The following is a 27,697-nucleotide window of genomic DNA, read 5'->3' as shown; positions in this document are numbered from 1 at the left end:
AAATGTAGGCCAGGAAAAGAAGTCAGATAAATTCTCTTGGTTTCCTTTTAAAATTTATTTTTAAGGTAAAAGATAAATACAATTTTCATTTTGTAAAATGTTGCTCAGTTCTCATCATTAATTAACATCTACAGAGCAGTAGCATTTCATAAGTGGTTAGCTAGAATCTTTTACTGCAGAAATTTATGCTATTGATTATATCTATTCCATGGAATTATAACATGATAGACAATTATATCAGAAAGATAAGCAATAAAAATTAATGGGCAAAAAATGAAGAATTCATAATAAGAATATAAGTATCAGTCATTTAGCAGCTGACAAGAGACTAGTGTCTAGTTTAACAACTAATTAATTAACGACTTAAATAGTTAACAAGTTAACAACTTTGTCTGTGTGTAGGCTGTGTTATAAAACCAAGTTTTCATCCTAGCGATATCTTTGGTCCAAAGCAAGTCATTTGCTTCTTTTCTCTAGTTTTCCAAACAATAAAATGGGGACTAACTTTAGTTTTTGATTCTAATATGGTTTGGATTAGGACTACTTTAGAAATTAGTTCTATGCAGACATACCTTCAAAGAAGTTAAAAATCTATCACAGGACTTGTTTGATTTTGATCTCTGGTAAAATGTTCTTTTGTGTTTTGTTTAGTTCCCCCCACCTTGTATTTATAGGAAAGGATCTCTTTGGAATTCTCATTACCTCTCTTCTCTGGTGATAGGAGCAGACTACTACCATATGCTATGTTGATGTAGCATATGATTTTAAGAGAAGAAACTTATTTAACTTAATTATAAGTGCTTTAGGAAACTTATCGGGGACTTCATGTGGATGAAGTTATATGAGCTAATTTTCTAAAAGATTAAGCAATATATACTAAGATTTTAATGTGCGTAAGTCGTAAGTAATATAATTAGATTATACCAAATAAAGCAACCTGAAGTATATAAATCCTGTAAGAATATAAAGGCGAAAATTTTGAGTATCGTTTTCTATTTTTATCCTTATTTTTTTACCTGACGTTGTCAAAACTGTAAAAACTCTATTTCTATAGGCATAGAATTTTAGTTCATTTCTTAAACTAGAAAAGTTAAATATTCAGATGGAAACCAGTTTCTAATCTTTATCTTCAAAGGTTATGTCTAATCTAGTGATTTTGGACTATTTTAAATATCAGTCATGTTACTTCAGCTAAATTATTCAGATAAACTGGATAAATTTGGCCTTTTTTGCTAATTCAGGTGTGTTTAACCAGATTCAGAAAGGTGAAAGAAGTGAAACTATCACATTCCAAGAATAAAATCTCATGTTGTTCATTTTTTCTCTTCACATTCCTTCTAAATAAAATAAATATGTTTTAAAAACTATCTATAAAGATGGTATAGTCCAGTAAGGCTTTAAAAGTTTTCTTAAGAAACACTTATTCATTATTAAACAACATCTCTTGTTATTAGACCACTGAATTTCATGATCTACAACAGGGAGTTATTTTCAAGCAAGATATATTATAAAATCAAACAATATAACTTTGAGAATTTGTCAGAATTCCACAAAAGAAAATTTCAAGATGAGCATACGCAGTATTTTAAATATATATATATATATATATATATATATTTTAAACAAGAGCCATTTCAGGATGTGATTATGGTAGATCTTGTACCACAGCCAGCACTGGGTCCAGCCAGCATCTGGAATGAGACACCTCTAAGGAAATCCTAAGATTTTAAAGGAAGTGATATTGGTGATTCAATGTAGAACATTCTTCCCAAGTCAGAAAAGCTCAGAGTTGGAACACAGCACTATTAAAAGCCTTATCTTTCCACTGTGCAGGTGCAGGAATGCTAAAGCTTATTTCAGCCCAAATTCTAAATCAGAACTTGTCATCCCATACTATTTAAATTTCTAGAGCAATTGGAAGAGCTATTCTTTCTTCACTTCCTGTGTTTATAATTTTGGACCCAGTCAAAATATTATATTCTACTCTAAGCGAATTAAGCTCTAAGGCTGCAAATGCCCTATGATATAGCCAGTGATTTAGAAGGGCATATAATAATCCTATTCTAATCTAGCCCCACATCTCCCATGCACAGATACTAAGAATGAGCGTCATGTATAAAAATGCTGGGCTAGATCTCCAATTGGATCTTGTAGAATCACTAAATCAATCTTTTGGCAATAAACCAAGTATTTGAGATCTTCTTTGTGGTCAGCATCAGAGCTTGCAAGGATTGGGTTTTGATTATCCTTAATGTCCTGCTCAGTAACAATGCCAACACTACTATCGGAGTTTTTACACTCTAAATCTTTGTTTACTATTTCATCAAATATGGCAACCTTCCGATTTGTGTCCAAGGGCTATATGCCATGTCTAAGGAAAGTTCTTTTGGCTGAAAGTTATATTGATTAATTTGTAGGAGTTTGACCCACGTACATACAGTACCAACCAGCACACCGTCTGGGTTCATCAAATTTCCTCCTTTGGTTAATGCTACTGTCCCTGAGTACATCCATTCAGACCATATGGTTCTTATTCAGTCCTTGAATGGTTTATTCAGGCAAACATCCAATGGCTGTAATAGCGATGTCAGACCCCCCAGGACTCCCGCAAAGATCAGTTTTTAATTTTTTGGCCATATTTCTTACTCCATCTGCTAAATGTGCGTGGAACAGTTCCCATACTTACATGGAACATTTGTGGAACTGTGCCCCTGGGCAGGGATCCCATCTCTTTTGCAGCCAGAGTTTGACGAGATCATTGTGGATCCAGTCCTCTGGATATGTCACTTGAGCAATATTTCTCCCCTCCCCCTACCTTTTTGAAAGAAAGATATATTCAAAAAACTATGAGCAGCTTTGGTTTTATCCTGCTGGCTAGACAGAATGTAGGTTCTTTCTTGTTCCTTCTGATGAGAGCAGTTTTGAAATTCAGAGTTAAGATCAGAGGTCATGGATATTCCATTCATGTTTCTGAGACACATAAACTCATGCTTACACTCTCTGATGTTCATTACTGCCGATTAAGACAGTCTGGCAAAGAACTGTGTGCTCACCATCATCAGGTTGGCAAATAATAATGAAAAGTAAACATGACGCTCTAGTAATATATATTAGTGCCTTCCCTCTGAGGAAGCCCACAAAAAGCTCACTCAGATATTATGTCATTTCATCCTCACATCTCTATGAAACATGTTGAAATATATTTTTTCTCATTTTTAAAGTGGAGATTCATTATTTTGCCAATCATAACACAATCATATATTCTTAGTTCAATATTTTTGTCTACAGTGCCTTCTTAGATTCCTGAGATAAACTGTTACAGGTAGATAAGGAAAAATCCACTTAGTATTAAAGGGTAAAATACATTGTCACCACCCATCTCAGGCTCAGTGACTCACTTTATTCCTGTGACAACAAAAATTTGCTCTTTTTTCTGCAAAATTTCCCATCTGAAGGTAAAGTGAAATCAGAGGCAGTAGAGAGGGGCAAAGTTTTCAACTTTAGAATCAGAAAGACCTGGGCTGGAATCTCAACCCTGCTATTAAATTGCTGTGTAATCTTAGGCTTTCAAGTCTTTCTTCATCTGTAAAGTGGAGTAATACAGTACCCACCTCATAGGATTTTTGTCAATATTAAACAGAACAAATATGGGCCTAGCACAGTGTAAGTATTTTGAAAATATTCATTATCATCATCATCATTGTTACTGGTAATGCCAACTATTTTCACATGACAAGAATACAGACTAGCCACACAAAGTTGACCAGAACAATTAAAAATTCCATCTTAATTTTTTCACTAGCTCTTTGCACGGCTGTTTTGACTTGAGTCAAAATTCTGAACCCTGGTTTAATTTCCAAAAAGATATAGCTTAAGAAGGAAAAAAATCTGTATTTTGCAAGAGTAAACATGCTTATCTTTTAAGGAAAAAAAATAACTAAAATTAACAATAACAAAAATTCATAAATAGATAACATGGCAAATGCGGTTAGTCAAAAATAAATAAAAAATAAGAAGTGATCAGCTCACATCTAGTTCTTCGTACCTTTTTTTCCTAAAAATGTAGGTTGATCTAGTTCTTTGAAAGCATCTTTGTAAATTCAAAGTTAATGACAGAGATATTTTGAGGGTCTTCTATCCTTTTTCTTTCTAGGAGTCTGCATATGTATTTGCTTTTTTCATTTACTTATTCATTCACTTTAAGACTTGTTAGTGCCATTCCTAAAGCTGTCTATCAACCATCCAGGTCTCTAGAAGAATGGCTAAGATTAGTTTTGTAGATTAATTGTAGACGGTGAAATCCAACATATTGACTTTACAAAACTACACTCTAATGTCATGAATATGAATGACCTCTTGGTACACAAACTTTGCTACACTTCTAAGCTTCTTAAATAGTTTTTCATGGAGCCTAGGATGTTCTGCCAAGGTATGTTGGAAACTGACAAGGGTTCAAGGACAGGGTAAGGAGAAAGGCAAGGGGTTCCTTTAACCAGAGCATTTCCATTTTTTCAAATGTATATATATGAGAATTCTGTTGATGTCATTTGAAGAAAGGGTTTAGGGATTGAAATTTGATAATCATTAACCCAGATTAAGAATGGGAATCTTTAGAAATCAAATTTTTTTATGGGGCAATATTTTTGCCCCATTTTATGCACTGTCTCTTGTCTCTGCTTATTTATGCTTAGAGTAATTATATTTCCTTTCTATTTGCTTACCTAAGTTTAAATTTAATACTGTTAGCTTTAATATTATTGAGAGTGTTTTCTAAGTATCCCTCAAAATTGTCTGTAATTTCCAAGAAAATGTCATATCTATCATATATATGCACATAGTTCTAAGATATGACATTTGAGGGTCCTGCTATTAAGCAGAAATAAGACAGTAAATATGTGTTTACTATATAAACGATTGGTGGGATTGAGCTATGTGTTCTCAGATAGCCACTACTCAAGGTTTACTTACTTGGAGGAATTAAATAATCTATAGAATGCTTCTAGGAGAACTCTGAGGTGTTTAAAAGAATGAATTCTTTATGCTTTGAGTTAAAAAATAAAGAAAAATAAAAAGAGCCATCAGAGCTAGTGATAGTATTATTCTAGGCAAACAGAAACTATGGCCCATGGACTAAATCACAAGAATAATCAATGGCAAATAAAGAAACAGATTCCCACTGTGACTTTCCCCCTTACAGTTGTGTATTTCTTCTAAGGACAGCTTGATGTAAATTGCTACCTGTCATTGGCAAGAACTGTTGGTTCCAAAATAAACCTAGACTGTTGTTTCAAGAATGCGGTTCCTAATATTTTCTATTACTTCAGGAAAAAAAAAGAAGGAATTTCTGGTAGTGTGTGAAGGTCTCTATTTTTATTGGCTACTTACAAAGTCTCAAAAAAAGATTCTTAATCCTTTCAAAATGACCCTATCAATTCATACATTTAGCATAATTTACCAACATTTCCAAACTCAGCATGGAAAAGCCATCAACATGGCACTAGGTCATGGGTCCTGAATGAAGCCGTCAGCAAGGATTAATAAAGTGTGACAGCTGCCCAAAAGCTTTCATTCTTTTCATTTAAACATCAGATTGCAAGCTGAAATTCAGTGTAATCTTTGTTGAAACTAACCCAACTAACATGGAAGAAGTCAGAACTGAGAACAGATGACAGTAGTAGTTATTATTGTAAATTCAGTCCATAGCAATAAATTTTAGAATTCACATATAGCAATTCCTAAGGAATTTCAGGAATAGCATAAACTATTCTTATCTGTTTGAATAATTCTTAATAATGATATTTTTTCAAAACTAGACTGATGAAACTACAATTATTTAGCTCTAATTTCATTGCTCAATAAGTCATTTAATTATTCTACTACTAGCCCTGTCTCTCATACTGCAATTAAAAAGTGACTATCTAGTCAGGCTATAGTTATAAAATCTATTTTGCTGTCACATAATTTTCCTGGGAATTATTTATCAAAAAAAACCAAACTAGACTTATATGACTAAACAGACTATGTTATATGACTATAAGATTGTCGTTGGATTTTTTTGTACAAATATAATTCATACATATACTTACAGAAAGGTGAAACTGATTCAGAAAATAGTTACTCACTGTAATTTCCTAAACAATGCATATTTGCAGATATCAAGTGACAACTCATTAGGCTAGGAATTTATTATTTTCTCAAGCACATTTTAAAGCAGTATGCATAATTTCATAGTGATTGAATATAAATACCAGAAACTTATCAGCTTAGTCTACACGGCAAATAGCTAATAAATCATTTGAGCTTACCCCCTTTTCAATATTCCCAGTTTGACAGAGTGTTCCTTCAGCTGCAGGAATACTGTTGGTGACACAGCGGTTGCTTTTGCTGAGACACCAGAGCTCTCTACACACTTCCTAGGAAAGAAGGCAAAAGCAAGTTGATCAGAAGTAGAGACTAAAATCGTGTTCATTTCTTCCATAAAATATACCTACAGTCACTCAGCATTATTTTAAAAAGACACATCATGTCTGCTGCTGCTGTTGAAGCATCAGAGAAGAGGATTGTGGAGGAGGTTCTTACGGAAGGTGGGTTAGTCATTTTGCAGAATCATTTAAACATTTATCTTTGTAATTCTTATTTTAGTGGGTAAATTATATCTTAGTTTTTAATATTGATTAGGAGCTTTTTAAAATAATGTGGAGAAATTTCTTTAATACAGAAGAGCAGGGAGAAAGAATGAATATGTAGAAAGGAATTATATGTTTCTTACCCTCAAGAATATACAATAGCAGAAATTTACCAATTACTAATAAAGTGTTGCCAGGTAGATGACTTCTTCCTGGACCCACTGTAATACTCATATAAAGACCATTTAAAAAGAAATAAAAGAGAGACCATGGGAATGAGCAGTGAATAATTTCTAAAATTCACATATGCCTAAAGAACAATCTACCAATGTTATTTGTAGTTCATCAATGTAGTCCACTTTCATGAAAGGAAATCTGATTTTGAACAAATGCTGCCACTTATGCTCCATTTCCATAAATGACATGTTTTCGATGATGTCTTTTCTTTATTATGATTTCTCATTATCCTACCTCAGTATGGGAGAACTACAACACTTATTCTAATATGAGCAATATACAATACTTCATTTTGTTCGCACATATTAATCTATCAGATTTTAAAATAAGCTGTCCAAGGTGTCCTTGAGTAAAGTATTTTAACTAACAGCCAAAAAGAAGCTTACTTTGAAGAAAATACTCAAATTTTTGTTTCTTTTTATATATGATCACCAATTAGTATCATTACTAATATTACAAGTTTTTAATTTAAACTAGAACCATTTAGTATAAAATATATATTTTTAATAAAAATATATTAATCTGGAGTGCAAAGATAAATTTATATATAACATTCAATTCTATTGCTCTTATTCCCCAACTGCTCTTTTAACTCTCAAAACAATTATAAGAACTTATGTCACGTAAACACAATTCAGAAATAAAGTGGTAACATACTCAATTCAATGGTTCACTGTTTCTACAAATGGAAATGCCCCACAGAGTATAGCAAATCAAAGGGATCTCTTTGGGCCACGTGCACTGTGGATCATAATATAAAGATAAAACTTTTCTGTTCTTACAATCCAATTTATTACAAATTCTATTTTCTTTCAAAGCTACAGTTCTGTTTTAAGAGGTTATTTATACTACCTTATTCTTCCTTTTCTATAAGACGTGATTTCTTAGTATATGTTCCTAAATATATTCTTTTAGTGTAACGTTAAAAAAGCAGTAGTACTAACAATTTCGAGTCTTAATATATTGTCCCATGTATCAAAAATACCTACATTCTAAAAAAAAATGTGTTCACAAAAATAGAGAAGCATTGCCAGAACAACATATTAAAAGATTACCAAAAAAAATTTATCCATAATCCTGGACCATACACCTGATTTTTTATGATTTTTATTAGGTCTAAATCTTACTTTAGACAGAAGTAAAAGAAGCCTAAAGTTTACTTTAGACAGAACTATGCAATGAAAATTCTATCATTGAAAAAGACAATATTTATAGCATCTATTAGGAAAACATACTATTTAGCCAAGTTACAGAAACTTTATTTTCCAAAAGTGCCTTGAAAATCTCTACCCAAAGTAGCAAGTGCTCAAGAGACTTTTTCCAAAACTTTAATCTCAAGATTCACAATAGAGCCCTCTGATAGAGCCCTCTTATCTTTTAGAGAATAACACATTTTGAAAGGTAGATTTCCACTTCTAAACAGGATTTTATTACCTTAGTCGGCTCCTGGGCATTTGAATTTTGCTAGGGTATTAACTTCTCACAGATTACTGTTTAAAGCATGGGATTGGAAACCTATATATGGGAAATACTCCCAAGATGTTAAACTAGTCTTGGAGAAGGCTCTGAAGAGTTTTCAAATAGATCTCTCATCTAGAATATCAACCTGGATAAGAAAGATTTTGATATTCCAATTAAGATTTCCCAAGATAGAAAATACTCTCTTGAAAGACAAAAAACAAGAAAATTTCATTTCATACCAAGAAAGCAAGAGGTACACTTCCAGAAAGAACTTGAGAACAATTTCACTTTCAGAAATACCCTTTCTTCTCTAAACTGCTGGATTCTAGAACATGGATGATATATTTGCATAGGTATTTCAATTTTTATTGCATATGTATACCAGTTGCTGAATAATTATGCTAAAGAAGGTCCCAATCTCTAATAAAGCTATATGCATTCTGAAATTTTTTGCCTCTTGGAGAATTTGTATAACAACCATCATAGTAGGTGGATTAACTTCCCTAAATAAAATATAAAAGGTCATGGAGTATAGTTAGTTAGAGGGATTGATGATTTTTTTGAGTACTCATCAGTTTAGCTTTAGAAGAACATAGTTCTCTTTTACATACTCATGATTCTTTTTAGGAGAAGTTAAAATTTATTAAGATTAGTCTCATGACCTCTATAAACTAATAAACCATGTATGTTAAAGCAATGAATTCCCTTCTCTAACCCTACAATTCATTTTGGGCAGACTCTCTAGGAGAAATTTGGGTCTTCGTGCTTGCCCTTGAGTTTAAGGAAGGAGAGAGAAGTTATCAAGTATCCACTAAGGGAAATTTCTGTTATATGACACTGAAAATTGGAAATGGACTCTAATTTCGTGGGGTCAACTCCTAACTAATGAGGAGGATTGCCTGGTAAAACAAAAGTAATAGCATGATTTCCCATTCATTGAAGAATATTTGTTGAGCATCTATTATTCAACAGTCATTATGCTGTGTTATGAAAAAATAACACTATCACTGAGAATTTACAGGAACCAGGGAGAAGGTAGGGTATAATCAGACATGTAGCCCAAATGTCATGTATTCGTACTGCTTTATGATAACGTTTTTAATATTCTGTGATAAAATTAGAAGAGTGATGTCAATGTGGTTAGGTTTTTTTCATGAAACTAAATTTTTTATTTTAAAGGACTGTATTTATTTTTATTATTTTTACTTTTTTTTCTTTTAAAGATTTTATTTTTCCTTTTTCTCCCCTAAGCCCCCTGGTTCACAGTTGTGTATTTTTTTTTTAGTTGTGGGTCCTTCTAGCTGTGGCATGTGGGATGGTGCCTCAGCGTGGCCTGATGAGCAGCGCCATGTCCATGCCCAGAATTCAAACGGGTGAAACCCTGGGCCACTGAAGCAGAACGCTCGAACCACTCGGCCACGGGGCCAGCCCCTATTTTTACTTTTTAAGCGTTACAATAGACTAAGATTCCTAAAGGCAGAGTGTGTGTGCTAATGGCAGTCTTTGCAAAATGTTTTTACTTGGCAAAATTAAAAGTGAGCATCACTATGTTGGTTCATTAATTCTTGTAGAGAAATTTTCTTTACCTACAAAAATCTAAGTTTGTCAATCACTCATTGCCCAAAACTTGATAATCAATGTTTATTTAGATGTATCTATGTGTCTACCAATGCATTTAATAACCAATTGCTTCCTACATCCCCCTACTAACTTCTGAAGTCAATTTCTTTCTCCTTGATATACATCTCTTAGTAGTTAATTTAGCAAAGGATTCCTGTTTCTATTTGTCTAAAAATTTATTTATTTTACCCTCATTAAGAAAAATAGTTTAGTTGAATGTAAGAGTTTTAGGCTAACATTTATCTTACCTCAGCATTTGAAGGTATTAAGTTCATTGCCATCTGGACTCTGTGGAGGCTGATGAAAAGTCACTTGTAGTCTAATTGCTGTTTCTTTGTGATATAGTCTTTCTAGCTACTTTCAAGAATTTATCTTTGTCTTTTTTTTAGTGCAGTTTTACCACTGTATCTAGGTGCTCTTTTTATTTATCTAGTTGGGAATTCATGCTTTAAAGTTTCTTTATTTAAAGTATCTTTTGCTATCATATCTTTCTTTGATTCAGAAAATTATTAGTTATTATCTCTTTTAATATACCCCATTCTTTCTTCTGGAACTCTTATTTTATTTATATTGGACTTTCTTATTCTAACCATCCTGTCTCTTAACCTCTTCTCATATTTTCCATATTTTTTTCTCTTGGGGTGCTAATCTTTCTGTTTGCTGACTTCATGGTGGATTTTTTCCTCAGATTGTTATGTATTCAAGCTTATCTTCAGTGAATATTCTTTCCTTTGCGCAGTCTGTGCCTCCTGAGTTGTAGAAATGTAGCCTCATGTGGTTGTTTCTACCATACAATCCAATGTTTCACTGAACCAGTTTTCATGTCGATTTACTTAGTCAGTACCATATACGCAGACTGTATAAAGTCATACTCTGTTCTTATGTGAGGCACAAGCCTAGCGCTTTAGTTTCTTATGGGAGCTATTTTTCCCCATCTGGAGCAAAGGGCAGACAAGCCTACTTGTCACTTCCACTTAGTTCTTTCTTCACAATAGAGATGACTCTTCTAAAGATCTGACTTTACGAAAAGGTCTCAATTCCAGTTCCTTAGCTCATCCCAAGGTGATGTCTCCTATCCCAACAACAGCTTACTATGTGAAAAACACTCCTTTTCATTTCTGGCACACCCTTACCTCCCTTTTTTGGTCCTGATATATACAAGCTTTCTGCTGAAAGGTGATAAATGCATTCCATGAAAAACCCTGCATTTTGCAAAATCACTTATAAAAAACAGGTTTATGGGAAAAACAGAGTTCGAGCAGACCACTCAAAAATTACATAACTTTGTAGCCAGAAAACAAACAAAAACATCAACAGTACTAATTAAAACATTTGCACAGTTAAATCTCTGCTGGCCTTTGTTCCCTACTGGGATACTCCCAATTAGTTGATCCTTTGTAGACTTAAATCCTGTAGCTTGTGATATTTCCTTCCTAGAGATGTAGGTCTTTGAGGGTATCTGCCTCCAACGGAGACCACTTTCATAAAAATTAAGTATTGAATTAGGGTATAGGGTATGGGGTTTCTTTATCAATCAACTTTTAAAAAAATAACACAAAGAGATGTGTCTTTAGATTCTTCATCTGCCCTCATAACTTTAATAGACAGCTTAGTGTTTGGAATGAAGCCACTAAGCTATCCACTATGTCCAATAAAGAAAGACCCTTCTATAAGACTTTCAATTTTTTCTAAGAGTCTTTATATATTGCTATAGATTTTATTTTCGCGAGAAAGCTTCCCTGACAGCTTCACATCATTAATGCACCAGGAAATAATCACAGATGAACAAAGAAGACTTATGCATTATACTGGCAGTATTCCACAATTTGTGGATTTTACCTATGTTTCTTCTCATCAGAAATACGTGTTGTAGCTAAATAAATGATATTTAATTATGTTTTGTTAGTTATATTTATCTAGCATTTTCTGTTTATATGCCTGCAGAAGTGATTGTGTTTACTGTCTGTCATGTTTTTGAAACTGAATCTCTTTTCCTAGACTTTAAAAAGGCAAGTATATAAAAGATTGAAAACAAAATACATGTACCAGCAACCAATGGGTAAAAGCAAGGAGGAGCAGATTTCAGTTCACTATACAGAAAAATCTTAGAAAAGTTAGAGCTGAACAATGATGAAATAAAACTGAATCTCCCATTACTGGAGAAACTCCGGTGTATCCTTCATGACTTCTTAGCAGTGATGTTGTAGGCAGGAAAAAAAGAAAGAAATGAACACTTTTTCAGGGTATTCTGTCAACTACAGTGCAAGGCATATTCATATTTGTATCTAATTTAATCATCACAACAATCTTAGAAAGTTTAAGAAACCTCAGGTTCAGAAAGATTTAGCAATTTGCTTCAATCCTAACTAAATCTATATTTGAATCAGCTCTGTCTCATATCAATGCCAAAAATATCTCCACACACTAAGCTACTCTCCCACTTCTCTTAAATTTATCAGAAATAAATAAAGTCACTGGCCAATTAAGGATGATTAGTAAAGGTTTACTTGTAATCTAATCCAATATAAAATCTCACTAAATGTTCATAATACCCTCTTACTCTTTACTTGTATTTTAAAGGAAGATATCTCCATATTAAGACTATTATGTACTAATTCATAACACATATTTACTACAGGAGCTTAGGCATCAACTTATACATCATTATTATTGGAACTTCTGAATGTAACATCACCACTTGTGTTTGGATTTTAAGAAGATGCTGTTAACACACTCCTCAAAAGTATTCCATGGTCTTCCAAGAGACAAGACATTTAAAATATTCCTACTTATTTAAAATGTTAACGTCAACTCCCAGATTTCTAGTCTATTTTATTTTTCAGATGAATGATACTGTTTGAAAACATTAACAATAATAAAAAATATTAGCAAATATAAATCATAACAAAAATACATATAAAGAATGGAGTCAAAGTAATTATCTAGTGTAAAATGACGTACCTATATTTAGAATATAACTTTGTAAAGAACTGAACTACGGTTTCTTTGATTAGAAAAGAATTGATTATTTTACAGTCAAAGACACTTTCAATACAATAAAGTAAATTAAAATGATCTTTTCTAATGTTTTTATCCTTTTCAAGTAACTATAAGCTATTAAATAATACTAAAAATTGGGAAGAAAAGCCCTTTGATTTACATGGAAAAATTAAAATTAGCCATTTACAGAAGGGGGAAAGGGATGTTATAAAGTGCAAAACCGTTTTATAATTATCACATTATTAAGGAACTAAAACAGTATATGTAAAGAAAATTACATCTTTCTTGCTGGATAGTTTTAGGTTTTTAATTTTTTTAACAACCATAAAGATCATAAAAGAGATATACGCAAATTTTCTGCTCTTGGGAAATCCTAAACCTTATGCCATCTTGGCTCCTTGGTTCTGGATATGAAACATTCTCTTTGTCCTCACTACTCTATCAGTAACATCTCTCAACAGCTGTTTGCAATAAAGGATCTTGATGGCCAAGGGGGAGAACAGAGCCCTGAAGAGGTCAGGAAAGAGCATCAATGATTAGAAAGGTTACTTATCATTGTATCACACAAAGGAAAATTGAAAACCAACATATGGTGACCCTGAGGCCTGGCTCCAGGTGTTTAGTAGCCATCTGAAGAAAGAGAATAATGTGCCCTTATTTCAGCTTTAAATACCTTAATCCTGTTATGTGAGTAATTTAAGTGCAAGAGATCCTAGAAAGGCCCCAAAAAATCATATATATATATATATTTGTTATATATACACATACATATATGTGTATGTACGTATATACATTATATATAAAAATACATGTATTTTATTATATATATATTTTATATTATATTTTATTATATATATAACAAAAAACTAATCTACAAATTCAGGTTCAATAACTAATTGTCAATTCGAAGGGATTAAAAATATGATTAAGTGGTTTAAAAATAATACCTCTAAGAAGCAAACCCAGAGTAAAAACTACTGATCTTTAAGGATACAAGTGATTATGGATCTAGGATTTTGGCTTGAAATTTAAGGAAAAATAAAAATAAAATTGACGTCTTGTCAAGTATATGCTTGATAAATATATATGATTGAGGTGCTAAAATAATTCCATGCCTTTTATTCTCTGAGCCCATATCAAATCACACTACAGAGTATGTACGCCCCCTTTCCACTTCAAGGAAAGTGACTCTACAATCTCCCTCAGTGCAACATTCCAGCACTTAATAACTTGAAATTCCTCCTACTACCTAATCCACAACCTTCCAGCTGTAAAAATTAAAGCCGTTGTGTTTTTTTATGCCCTTGGTAGGGAAGGAGAACAATTTGTTACCAGCAATCAAACTATAATAAATGTTCCAAAGCCTGAAGATGGTTTTAAGGCCAACTTTAGCTTTCTTTTTTACAGGCTACTCAAACTCAATTTCTTTAAACTTCCCTTATATGTACTTCTAAGTATTTCACTATTATCCTCTCCCAAGTTATCTGCATCTCTTAAAAAAAAAATTGGGTAGGTAGCCAACAATACCCTAAAAAGACAAATAAAGTGTTTTTATTAGAATGATTCTCAAGAGAAAGCAATAATGACTTGAATCTTAGCTAACTGGTGGTGATAAAATAATAAATAAAAGGGAGTAAGCACAAAAATATTAAAAACTTGAGTGTGAGAGACAAAATATATCAGTCTATTAAGTACTCTTCAGGGGGAGGATACTCTGATTAGAGAACTCAACTATCTCATCTTTAGCAGGTTACCCTGACTGCAAAGAGCCAAACTTCAGGCTGATATAGCTTGATGGCATTCTTATTATGGTTATTAATTAACATGTTAAAAAAGATGATTTATACTGCCCCATTTTTAATTCTATGCTTACCAAACAACCTTTTGATAATAATTGGCATACTTGGATATAATAATTGGGTAGATTTCCTTCAGTGAGAAAATGTGCAAATTTCAGTATAGTTGACTGAATGTAAACTGTGAAGCTATGTTTTTTACTATAAATTAATAAATCCAACTTTCTATATATAAACATATATATATTCCCTTTGAACTTTCATTTTAAATATTAGATCCTAAAAATCTCTCCTCACTTAAAGTATGGAACAAATATGGTACACTTAACCATTTGTAGGTTATTCTATCATTAATCACTTAATTGAGGCATGTAGAAGAGAATACATTGAAAAGTTTGATGACCTGTCAGTAAAATACAGCCCTTGCCACAAAATTATTTCCCCCGAAGGATTCAAAATTAATGAGAAATCTTAAAATTTCCAGAGTCATGTCATATTTTCTTTTTGTATGTTTTATATCCACCACAACACACTTAGATTCTGCAATCTTAAAGTCAAAATTATAGAGCCCACACACGTTATACATAAACACCTCCATTTCATCTCAGAGTTATGATGCAGTATCCTTTGGTGTAAAAAGAATACATTTAGAAAAGCAAGGGCATTGCTACAAGGGACTGTCTTCAGTGGCAGAGCTGCTTTAGTACTCTGTGTAGGATGTATTTGGAGGGGAAGAATAAAGGGGAAAGAGGGGGACACAGATCACTTTATAAAAGTCTTCAATTTTCCAACATGATTTTTCCAGATTACAGAACTACATTTGTTTCCTAAGACACAATATGTCTTAGAAAGTCTGTGATTTTCTGCACATCAGTAAGCTCTTTTGGTCTCACTCAATAAAAACCCTTTAATAGTTTCCCATTGCTCTTAAGATAAAAACCTAGAATTCTTAACTTGGCCTACAAGGTGCAGTCAAATTTGGCTCCTACTGTCTATTCCTGTCTCATTTATATGGTGCTTGCTTTGAGAGCTTTAGCTACATTGACCTTTTCTCAGCTCTTCAAATATGGTCTCAGGGTCTTCACTCTCTCTTCACCAGATAATTCTCCTCACTTATTTATTCAACAAACATTTTCTGAGCTCCTATTGTGAAGAAGGCATTGTGCCGCTTACTATATAAATAGCCATGAACAAGTCAGGTAGCATTCTTGCTTTCATGGAACTTATGTTCTATAATAATTATCAGTTCATTCACTCAACAAATATTTATTGAGTACTACCATGAGCCAGGCACTGTTCTAGGTGTTGGGTATAAAGCAGTGAATGAAACAGGCAAAATCTCTGCCTCCAAGTAAAACTGATTCTAGTGGGGAAAGCAGACAATAAGCAAGATGAAGAAGTAAAATACACAATATGTTAGAAAGTAACAAATGTTAAGGAGAAAAATAAAGCAAGGAAAAATTACAGGAAGTGACTGTGTTTGTGTGTGTATGCACGTGTAAGGTTGTTAGGGATAGGTCTTACCTGAAAGATCATATTTAAATCATTAACAAGTATCAAATAAGCAGAATAAATATGGATTGTAATAAGTGCTATAAAGGAAATAAAAAGCGTAATGTGAAAGAGAGGAATGGGGAGAAGCCTTTGTATATAGACTGATCAGACAGAAGGCCTGTCTGACGAGAAACTGCATTTGTGCTGAGACTGAAGGATAAGAATGAGTCAGAATGTGACCCTTGGAACATCTTAATATGCTCCCCACAATACAGATGTCTCAGATTCTCCTAAAGCACTACTAGCATATCAACTATACAGGAATGATATCATGGAAGACACAGATATTCATAGAAGAAAGGGAAACATTTATTGTATGTCTGCCATGTGCCAGGTAAACGAAAATCACTTTGCATGCTCATCATACCGTTTTGCTATCTGAAGCTTACAAGAACAAGTTGACTGCCGTTACCCGGAAAAAGTGTCTGAGTAAAATCTATCAATGAGGGGCCAGCCCCGTGGCCTAGTGGTTAAGTTTGCGCACTCCACTCCGGCGGCCCAGGGTTTCGCCAGTTCAGATCCTGGGTGTGGACATGGCACCACTCATCAGGCCATGCTGAGGTGGCATCCCACATAGCACAACCAGAAGGATCTATAACTAGAATATACAACTATGTACTCGGGGGACTTGGGGAGAAGAAGAAGAGAAAAAAAAATCTATCAACAGTCAATTTGAGGTCAAAGGTAATAGTTAACAGTGAGCAGACATTTTATTTAAAATAGTCTGTTAAAAAAATATTCTGTTCCATTGTGAAACCATGTACTAGATCAGGTGCTCCCATTTATGTTTCAGAATACATAGTCCATTGATAAAAGCTTTTCACTTCTACCTTAAAGTAATAAAAATGTACAACATGCTATTATGCATTTATGTGCAGACTAAGTCTATGTGAACAGAGACAAACTTCATAGATATAAAAATTCCTCATAAATTAAACAAAGCTATGATATCTATAAAATTTCTCTGGTTTTGTCCTGAGCCCTAAATCTGCCTGTGGATGAGCAACCATCTCTCTCTCTCTTTTTAAAACCACTTTATTGAGGTATATTGACATACAAAAAGCTGTACATAGTTAATGTATACAACTTGGTGAATTTGAAGATAACTATATATCCATGAAACCATCACCACTAACTATGCCATAAACATATCCATTACCTCCAAAAGTTTTCTCCTATCCTCTTTAATTACTATTTTTTGTGTGTATGTGATAAGAATGCATAACATAAGATCTACCCTCCCAGCAAATTTTTAATTATACAACTTAATATTGTTTACTACAGGCCCTATGCTGTACAGTAGATCTCTAGGATGTATTCATCTTTCATAACTGAACTTTGTACCCTTTAACTAATACTTCCCCATTTCTTGGCAACCAGTCCTTTCCCCAGTTCTTGGCAACCACCATTCTACTCTCTGCTTCTATGAGTTTGACTATTTTATATTCTTCATATAAGTGTTATCATGTAGTATTTGTCCTTTGTCTGCCTTATTTCACTTAGCATAATGTCTTCCAGTTTCACTCATGTCACAGATGGCAACATTTCCTTCTTTCTAAGACTGAATAATATGCCATTGTATATATATACCACACTTTATCCATTTGTCTGTCAATGGATATTTAGGTTGCTTCCTTGTCTTAGCTACTGTGAATAATGTTGCAGTAAATATGAGAATACACATATCTCTTCAAGATCCTTCGGATATACACACATAAGTGGGATTGTTGGATCATATGGTAGTTCTATTTTTAATTTTTTGAGAAATCTCCATACTGTTTTCCATCATAGCTGCACCAATTTACATTCTTACCAACAGTGTACAAGGGTTCTCCTTTCTCCACACATTTGTCAACACTTGTTATCTTTTGCTTTTTTGATAATAACCATCCTAACAGGTGTGAGGTGATATCTCATTATAGTTTTGAGTTGTATTTTCCTGATGATTAGTGATGTTTAGCACCTTTCCATATACTGGTTGGCCATCTGTTTGAGAAATGTCTATTCAGTTCTTTTGTCCATTTCTTAATTGGGTTATTTGCTTTTTTGCTATTGAGTTGTACAAGTTTCTTATCTATTTTGGACATTAACCCTTTAAGAGATAGATGTTTTGCAAATATTTCCTCCAATTCCATAAATTCCCTTTTCATTTTGTTGACTAGCTCCTTTGCTGGGCAGAAGTATCTTAGTTTGATGTAGTCTCAATTGTCTATTTTGGCTTTTGGTGTCATATCTAAGAAATCATCACCAAGACTAAAATCAAGAAGCTTTTTGCCCCATGTTTTCTTTTAGGAGTTTTAGAGTTTTAAGTCTTACATTTAAGTCTTTAACCCATTTAGAGTTACTTTTCATGTATGGTGTAAGATAAGGGTCCAGTTTCATTCTTTTGCATGTGGCTGTCCAGTTTTTCCAACACCATTTATTGAAGAGACTGTCCTTTCCCCACTGTGTATTTGTTCTTGGCACCCTGGTTGAAGATCAGTTGATCATATATGTGAGGGTTTATTTATTTCTCAGCTCTGTATTCTGTTCCATTGGTCTATATATCTGTTGTTATGCCAGTATCATACTATTTTGATTACTGTAGCTTTGTAATATATTTTGAAATCAGGAAGTATGATGCCTCCAGCTTTAGTCTTCTTGCTCAAAATTGCTTTGGCCATTCAGGATCTTTTGTGGTTCCAAATGAATTTTAGGATTATTTTTCCTACTTCTGTTAAAAAAATGACAATGGGGCAATCTTCTCTTGATAGTTAACAGTAAATTACATATTGGATACTGTTAACCTATACTGAACCATCAAGTGCATTTGAAACAATGATTGGGATATGATTTAAAGTGACAGAATAAAGAAATAACAGATCTAGGTCTGAGAGTGAGCCCTGAATTAATCTGTGCTTTTTATTTTATTTACTTATTTTTCTGGTGAGTAAGATTCACTCTGAGCTAACAGCCATTACCAATCTTCTCCTGCTTTTTATTTTCTTTTTTTTTTTTGCTTGAGGAAGATTGACTCTGAGCTAACATCGTGTGCCAATCTTCCTCTATTTGTATGTGGGTTGCTGCCACAGCATGGCTTGACAAGTGGTGTAGGTTCGCACCCAGGATCCGAACCTGTAAACTTGGGCTGCCGAAGCAGAATGTGCTGTACCCAACCCCTATATCATGGGGCTGGCCCTGATCTGTGCTTTTTAGACAACAGTCAAAAGCTCACCCACACCCCCTACAATATATAGGCTCACTAGTGATTTCCTTCCAAAGTTTAATTTTATTATTACAAAATACTTTTTGTTAATATGGTTTTAATAATTCTCTTCTACTCAGAAAGAGTAGACCAATGGAAAGTGGAACAGGAATGAGACAATAGGTTCCACAGAGCTTTACAGGAAGCAATTTGCCTCTAAATAGACAAAGAAACATCTTTTGGACAAACTGATACCATTTTATTTGCAATGCATTTTCAACCAGAACACATCAAAGGCCCCCTTAGAAACTTGCTCACACATAGCTAGAAGATTTTTTTAGATGATCTAGTATGATCTTGTTTTGCATACTGCTTGTATACTTATACATAAGGTCAAAGAAAATGAAACTCAAATTCAAGACTCAGGGTTTCAGACATCTGAGAATTTATGACTCTGAAAATAAGTTTAGAGAAGCTCTCCTGAACACCTCTCTCCCAAAAAGAACTGGGAAAAGATGGAGAATATCGAGAAGATATTTAGAAACAGACATCATCTAATGAAAACTGATAAAAAGAGTCTCCTAAAATATTTCTGTTACCTTTATTTTATTAACATATTTACCATATCTGATAGAAAAATGGAAGTGACAGATTTAGACCTTTTTAAAGTTTTGTTTTTACCTTGGGGCAGGTAAATCACATTCTGTATTTTTAGTTTCCCCATCTATAAAATACTATAAGATAATTATATTTTTTATCAAAGCAGTATGAAGTCTCTCAGAAAATAGTCACTATGTAAATATCAGAAACTATATATCATGTATAAATTCCTACATTATACAACTATATTACTCTGTATATTGCACTGTACTGTTTTGTTCTTTGTATTTATAGCCATTACAATCTCCTTACTACTTCTATTGGAATTTAGGAGTATCTGGAAAATATAAGTAGTGATATATAAGGATAATGATAGAAAAGGTTGCCCTGAAGTAAAAGAAAAAAGAAAAACTTTCATGTAAATCCCCAAATGTAACTGACACGTATATTAATGAAGCTATCCACAAAGAATTCAGGCAAAATTTTTCATAACTACAGATATAATCACTGGTAACACCAGCAAAGACCACACGATGACCAAAGTAGAAGAGACGGAAAGTTAATCATGGCTGCAGTTATGGGTCATTTTATAGCTGTTTGAAATCTTCTCTGACATCATTAGAGACCTGCTAGTTGAAAGAAGGGTCATTTTAAGATGCTTCAACCCCACAAGTATCCCCTCACTCAAAGGCTACAGTACTTGTGTTTAGCGGTCATCTCAGGATGCTACACTCAGACAGCTATCTAAACCAGGGCTGGTTTGTTTTCCCTTCAGCCATGATCTGAAGCATGACTTATTTACCTGACTGGACTCTTACCTTCAAAGCCACTACTGTTTTCAAAAGCAGTATTTAGAGTTATTTAAAACATTAGGGATTCACCAGATAAAACACAATGTGTGTTTGAGTGCTATTAATCGTGTAAACCCAATTTTTCAGGCACAAATTTAAGAGGTGGGAGTGGCTGTAAAGAATCTATTATGAATCAAGCTACTTTGTTAGTAATACATAGCACTTTATTAAAAAATAGCATAAGCATTTTCATATAATATAGAGTCTAGGGAAACCATTTTGCTGCAAATCAAAGTGAAAAGATTCATAAGAAAATATGTGAAATTGTATAGGATTGTAAGATGCTAGTGTCTTTCTTCAAGTTTTCCAATTTTATTTTATATCTATTACAAAAGTCTTTATAAACATAACCCATAAAGAAATAGAATCTAAAAGCTGACTATAAGGAACATAAACACAAAATACACAATTTTGCAATTGTAAATATACTGATATATAGATAGGATAATCAGGTGAAAATTTTTATTAATTTATTGAAGAAAAAAATACATCCATAGATCCTGTAAAACTGATAATATAAATTATATAATATGGAAATATATAGGTGGAGTTAAAACCCAGTTTCCAAAAGAAAAACTAAAACGTAGATTAGCTATTTCTCATGGAAAGAAATGAGAGACCATAGATAAGAATACTCTAACAGAAAATCTGTAACCCCATTTGATCAGGAATTTCAACCTACTAAACTACAAGTATATACAAAAACCATGATTAAAGTTTGACCAACTTTTTCTGATGGAAAAAGCAACCCAAGAAAAAAAGAAACTAAAACCATACAGAAATAATAACAGAGATGCAGACTCTTTACAGAGAGACAAGAAAGGCCAAAGTTTCACTCAAGGTTTTAGATATGCAGATAGTTGCACACAATCTTTCAATCTAGTGCACAAAATGTGCTGCTAAAGCTTACTATGACTAATAATATACTTCTCACCCAATGGATATTTAAAAAATCACTTTCCCTTGTACTCTACTCAAGAGGAATAATTGGTGTAGAACAATGTACATATTGTTTAGTCTTGACTACATTAAAACTGAATTCTTTTTTACTGTGATTATTTTCAAAAAGGGATTTTAAACACTATTTGCATAAAAATAGGAATAAAGTCTTTAAACTTATTTTTTAACTGAATATTTTTTGACAAACAACTCGTCATTTAAAAATCCTATTCTTTCATTCAACAGTAGTCCCCCCTTATCCATGATTTAGCTTTCCGTGGTTTCACTTAGCCATGGACAACTGCAGTCTGAAAATATTAAACAGAAAATTCCAGAAATAAATGATTCATAAGTTTAAATTGTGTGCCATTCTGAGTAGCGTGATGAAATCTTGCGATGTCCTACTCTGTCTCGCCCAGGACGTGAATCACCCCTTTGTCCACTGAATCCACGCTGTATATGCTACTTGCCTGTTAGTCACTTAGTAGCCAGCTGTCTTGGTTATCAAATCTACTTTATTGCAGTGCTTGTATTCAAATAACCCTTATTTTACTTAATAATGGCCCCAAAGAGCAAGAGTAGTAATGCTGGCAATCCAGATATGCCAAAGAAAAGTTATTGTTGTTAATCTCTTACTGTGCCTAATTTATAAATTAAACCTTATCATAGGTATGTATGTGTAGGAAAAAACATAGTATGTATAGGGTTTGGTACTATCCACGGTTTCAGGCATCCACTGGGGGTCTTGGAACGTATCCCCCCATCGATAAGTGGGGACTACTATATTGTGTACGTATTATGAGCAAGTCCCTATACTAGACACTGAAATCTTTCTCTATGAAACTTAGGAAGAATGTTTTCTTTTTTTTTTGAGGAAGAGTAGCCCTGAGCTAACATTCACTGCCAATCCTCCTCTTTTTGCTGAGGAAGGTTGGCTCTGAGCTAACATCTGTGCCCAGCTTCCTCTACTTTATATGTGGGACGCCTACCACAGTATGGCTTGATAAGTGGTGCATACCTCCAGGCCTGGGATCCAAACCCATGAACCCTGGGCCACCGAAGTGGAGCCCGTAAACCTAACCACTATGCCTCTGAGCTGGCCCCAGGAATAATTTTTTATTCATTTTCTGAGATAGACACTGGGACTATTTTAGGCAGACATGAAGAATCAATTATGATACCTACATTTTTTTTTCCCATCACAATTTTCCTTGTTTCTTTCTTTGGGTTAATGTTATCTTGTCCCCGCTTGGTTGTTGTGTTAGAATGTGGGCAGTGGATGAAGCAACTTGAAATGACTCAGTACTAACAGGTATAAGTTAAAGTAAAGGCTTCCATCCAATGTAAAAATGACCCTAACCCAATTCTTAGAGTACCAGAAAAGGTGGTGGGGAGAGGGGCATTCAAAACCATAACATTTCAAAAGACAAACTAAACTTGGCATCATAAACTCAGGACTTAAAGAAGGAATACATCAGAAATTATTAAAATTCTATCTGCATCCCTCACAAGACATTTGAAATTTGTTTAATTTAGGATTATTCAAACATTTAGAAATAGATCTTATACAAATGATATCAGAAAAAGAGGAGTGTCAAAGGTCATTTTTGTATTAATGATGTTACCAGATGTAACCAGAGGTAAACTACATTCATCAAAATTCCATCTTGACATTTGTGTCAGGAAGAACACATATAAATGACTAAACGTAAGGATTAAGACTTCTTACCCCATATTTACATTGGCGGGATGTTGCTCCATACTGGAAACGGCATTGCTCATCAGCATCATACACCTGACCTGGGGCCACAGCTGGATAAAGAAAGTCACGCTTGGGAGGCTCATTATCAAGGCAAGTACCACGGCCTGAACTGTTCAACATAAAGGACCAAAGGAAATTAGGTACGGACTACTTCAATCACAATTATGAAACCATGTGTTGAGCTCTTTGTTTTTATTAAAACTGATGTATGAAAAACAATACATTCTACCAATAACTAATCACATGGCAAAATAGAATAGCTTTACTGAAACCTGAATAAGAGTTCCAATAGTTTTTTCCAGCACCAAGACATAATAAAAGCATCTCAGAGAATAATCTGAAAATATGATTTTGGCCTTAAACACTTATTTAAACTAATTTCTGAAGGAATCAAAACAGAATTTCATATTGTTCTAAGTTTCTTGTTTGTTTTCAGTGAAAATATAATCACATCTGGTAGTAGAATTAAAAACATAAAATGTGGAAAATAAAAAAAAATTGTGGTTGTAATCCTTAAAGACCTAAGCTATATACTTCCACCTTGGGCAGAACAATAGATGCTGTGGTAAGACATGTCCAAAGGTTCTTGAAATATTTCAATAATAAATGAGCTGAGTGACAGATGAGGCCAAGATCCAAAGCTCTCCTCTCAAGTATATCAGAAGTGTTTAGTCTCTCAAAAATTTCATATTTCATCTAGGGTCATCAGAGTTGGAAAAGAGAATGTTCTCTTCTCTATATAATTTCTGCTTTTCAAAGTGTGCTTGCACTCAAACATAATATTTTAATTCGGTGGAACAAATAACATAAAGGTTGCCAGAGCCAGACAGAATACCTTAGTTTAAAGAGCTTTATACTTTGCTAAATATAATTGTTCATTTTTATTTAGTGTGCATAAAATAGGACAGATGCTTTTTTACTTTCATTTCACATGTAAGTTAGAATTTTTAAAGAATTCCTATGCCAACATTTAAAAATTTTTTCCAACATTCCTGTCAATTGTGCCAGCACTTGTATTTTTTTCCCAAATCTTTTCCATCCACTTTGCCAAAGGAAAATAATTTCACAAGTAGAAGTTCCTCAACTATTATTTAGGACAGTACAAATTTCATTTATAGATAAGTAAGAAACAATGATGCATAATAATGGGTTTTATATTCAGTTAAAATTTTATCATATTGTTAAAATGTAAGAGTTAATTTGCTATATAAAAATGTATATTTGCACAGCTGCAAATTAATATCTTTTAAAAATGGAACCATACTATTCATAAAGTGATAGATTCAAAGACCCAAGGGACAGAATACTGTCTTCTTTACACTCTTTTTCTTTCATTTACACACATCTTGATTAACTTTTTAGTCAATAAAAAATATTTAGATGGAATATTAAATGTGGTACAAATATAGATAGATTTTACTACTGGCTATTACAATCATTTTACTTGTCACCTCTGAAGGTATCTAACTAATAGAGAACAACTTTTTTTCACTCAGCTATCTGGTTTTCATGACAGAACACTTTATTTCCTGTTCATTGTACTTTTAGAAATTGACATGTACCTCAGTAAGAAAAATCATTTCTAGATGAATTTTAAAAATAGCAAGTTCTTTTTATTTTATTATGTAAAACATCCTTAATCTTTATGGGTATGCAAACTTTAGGCAAATGTAATCCTACTAGTAAATTCACAATTTTATATTAAGGTTAATGGTAAAGAGGTCAAATGTGAAAAGTCTAATGGAAGAAAATGAACCATTTTGATAATACGAAATATTTGTGAGATGACTGGCTTAGTAGTTTAATTCCTTAATTTTTCTCCTAAAATATCAGTTTCATCTATATCTACAACAAAATTATAAAAGTCTTGATGAAAGAGTTAAATGTGTAATAAAAATAAAATATCAAGTTAAGTACTACTATAAATAAATGGGAAAAATTGAAGTACTGAAGTAATTAGTATGCAATCCTACAGATAAAAGTATTTGCCAATAGCATAATGAGGAAGTAAAAGATATATTCACCTAAGTGGAACCAACTCAAAATCTATTAAAAATTAATATACATAATTATTTTTAGGAATACAGAAAATTAACCTAAAAACTTAGAGGAAAAATTATATGGACCCCAAGAGTTTAAGAATAGATACCCAGAGGAAAAAAGTTTTCCTGGTAGCAAACTGAAAACTGGCTTAACCCAGGAGGAAGCAAGAATAATTACTTCATCTAAGTTCTTATTCCCAGATATTAATTGTCTTCTAATCATGGTTTCTGTTCTGTAAAAATACCAAATCAGACGACCATTGCAAGAGCCTCCAGACAATGGAGAAGGCCATACACTGTGGTCACCTGTGGCCAAATTCTTCCGAGAGAGTTTCTCCAAAAAGTGGGTTTTTGTTTCAGTTTTTTGGAAGAACCTATTGCTTTGTATTAATATGGTCTAATTAAATATCCACACATGTCTTGTTCTCCTTTTCCAGTATATTTTTACAGAAGAATAAAACACCTTATGAAATAAAATATAAGTGAAAAATCATATAGATCTTTTAAAAATGAACATGTGTTTAGGAACATGGCATCAACGAAGGCCTTTTGAAATGGGTTTGGCTATATTTGTACAAATTACCAATGTTTGCAAGACAAGTGTCTTACCTACTGTTAGTGGCTCTGGGAAAGCAAGAGTGTGGATATGTGCAAGGCTGACTTAAATTGTTTCTGCCTTTTGGGTTGAAAATGTACTGCATATTTTATACCTAGTAACCATTCTGGTATATACAGTAAAACCTTGAATAAAGTATTTGAGGGATGAGGCAGTTTTCATATTTAATTCTTAACTGAAGATTAAGTGAGAAAATACTTTTTGCATAATGTTACTAAAATTTGTCTGCTACTTTTCTACAACTATCAAGTAACCTAAATCTATAGATCAAAATTATTAATTAACTCTTAGAAATAATAACTCTGGATATTTCCATGCCTCTGAGTCATCAGTTACCATTATGAAATATCACAGATACAGGTATAGGTATAGAAGGTAGAGGACACGGGTCTGAGAGATGTATAGTTAAGCCTGGAAGTGCTTTTCTTTTTTTTCTTAAGAAAATACGCAAGTGCTTAACTCCAATCACATCCTTCACTCCCCCTGCAAAAAAATCACCTATATTCTGATTTTTAAAATAAGAATTTCTTTGTGGGTTTTTTTTGGTAGTTTCACCTCCCAATTATTCATCTGCCCATTTCTGGGTTCTATGTAGAAGGAGTCATATTTTGTGACTTTATTCTTTCACTCAATATTATTAATGTGAGATACATTCATTTGATGTGTATAACTGTAGCCTGTCCATTTATATTCTTCTTTAACATTCCACTTAAGACTATGCCACACTTATTTATCCATTCCTCTATTAACGAATGTTTAGATTGTTTCTAATTTCTGGAAATTGCAAATTATGCCAATACAAACATTTTTGTACAGGTCTCCTGGTACAATGTTTTTCCTTTCTCAAAAATATTAGATATGAGTTATTTTCCTATATTTTGTAATTGTCTCCTTTTAACAAAATGGAAGTTATGAGTAATTTTTGTGTAATCTAGGGTTCTAGCTAATTGATATAACTATACAATTCTTATGATGCTGAGTCTAGTGTTATTTCTGCTACTATTATCGAAATAATAGTAGTGATATTATATATAAATCTTCTTGAATTTTCTCATCAAACCGCACTTTTAAACATAGATGGTTTGTGCCTTGGTGTCATATGTGAATTTTTCCACTCAGAAAATATAAACCTCACTTATTAATAAATGAAATGAAGAACACTATTAGTAGTTTCTATCTATGAGATGCTATTATAACGTAATATTGTTAAGCATAGATATACTTGTCCAGAGCAAAACTGTATACATAAAAAGTAGAACTATGGTTATTTCCCTAGCAACATATATTTCACAACTAACAGCCCAATCCTAATTAATATCTACAGCAATATAGATAATTATTAATGCATAGACTCTTGTTTACGCTTCTAAGACAAGGCAAAAATATATTAGCTTGAGAACACGCTTTTT

The 27,697-nt window shown here is 33.1% G+C and overlaps 1 protein-coding gene across 6 annotated transcripts in view; it reads right to left on the bottom strand.

Moving 5' to 3' along the window:
• The window catches only part of ADAMTS6 (ADAM metallopeptidase with thrombospondin type 1 motif 6), a 308,400-nt gene that overhangs the window by 94,940 nt on the left and 185,763 nt on the right, over nucleotides 1-27,697 (bottom strand). For 5 of the 6 annotated variants that reach the window (XR_011530545.1, XR_011530546.1, XR_011530544.1 and 2 more), the window contains exons 10-11: nucleotides 23,598-23,739; nucleotides 6,306-6,413 (exon numbers count right to left, since the gene is read on the bottom strand). Coding sequence is in view for 3 of the 6 variants with exons in the window: in XM_070587433.1 (XP_070443534.1) it covers nucleotides 6,306-6,413; nucleotides 23,598-23,739 (250 nt within the window). In the remaining 3 variants the exon portion in view is untranslated. The remainder of the gene's footprint in view (nucleotides 1-6,305; nucleotides 6,414-23,597; nucleotides 23,740-27,697) is intronic. The other variant, XM_070587434.1, reaches the window with a different exon arrangement.

Source organism: Equus przewalskii, chromosome 20 (genome assembly GCF_037783145.1).
Source record: "Equus przewalskii isolate Varuska chromosome 20, EquPr2, whole genome shotgun sequence".
In the NCBI taxonomy this organism is placed as follows: domain Eukaryota; kingdom Metazoa; phylum Chordata; class Mammalia; order Perissodactyla; family Equidae; genus Equus; species Equus przewalskii.
This window is presented reverse-complemented; position numbering and strand designations above follow the sequence as displayed.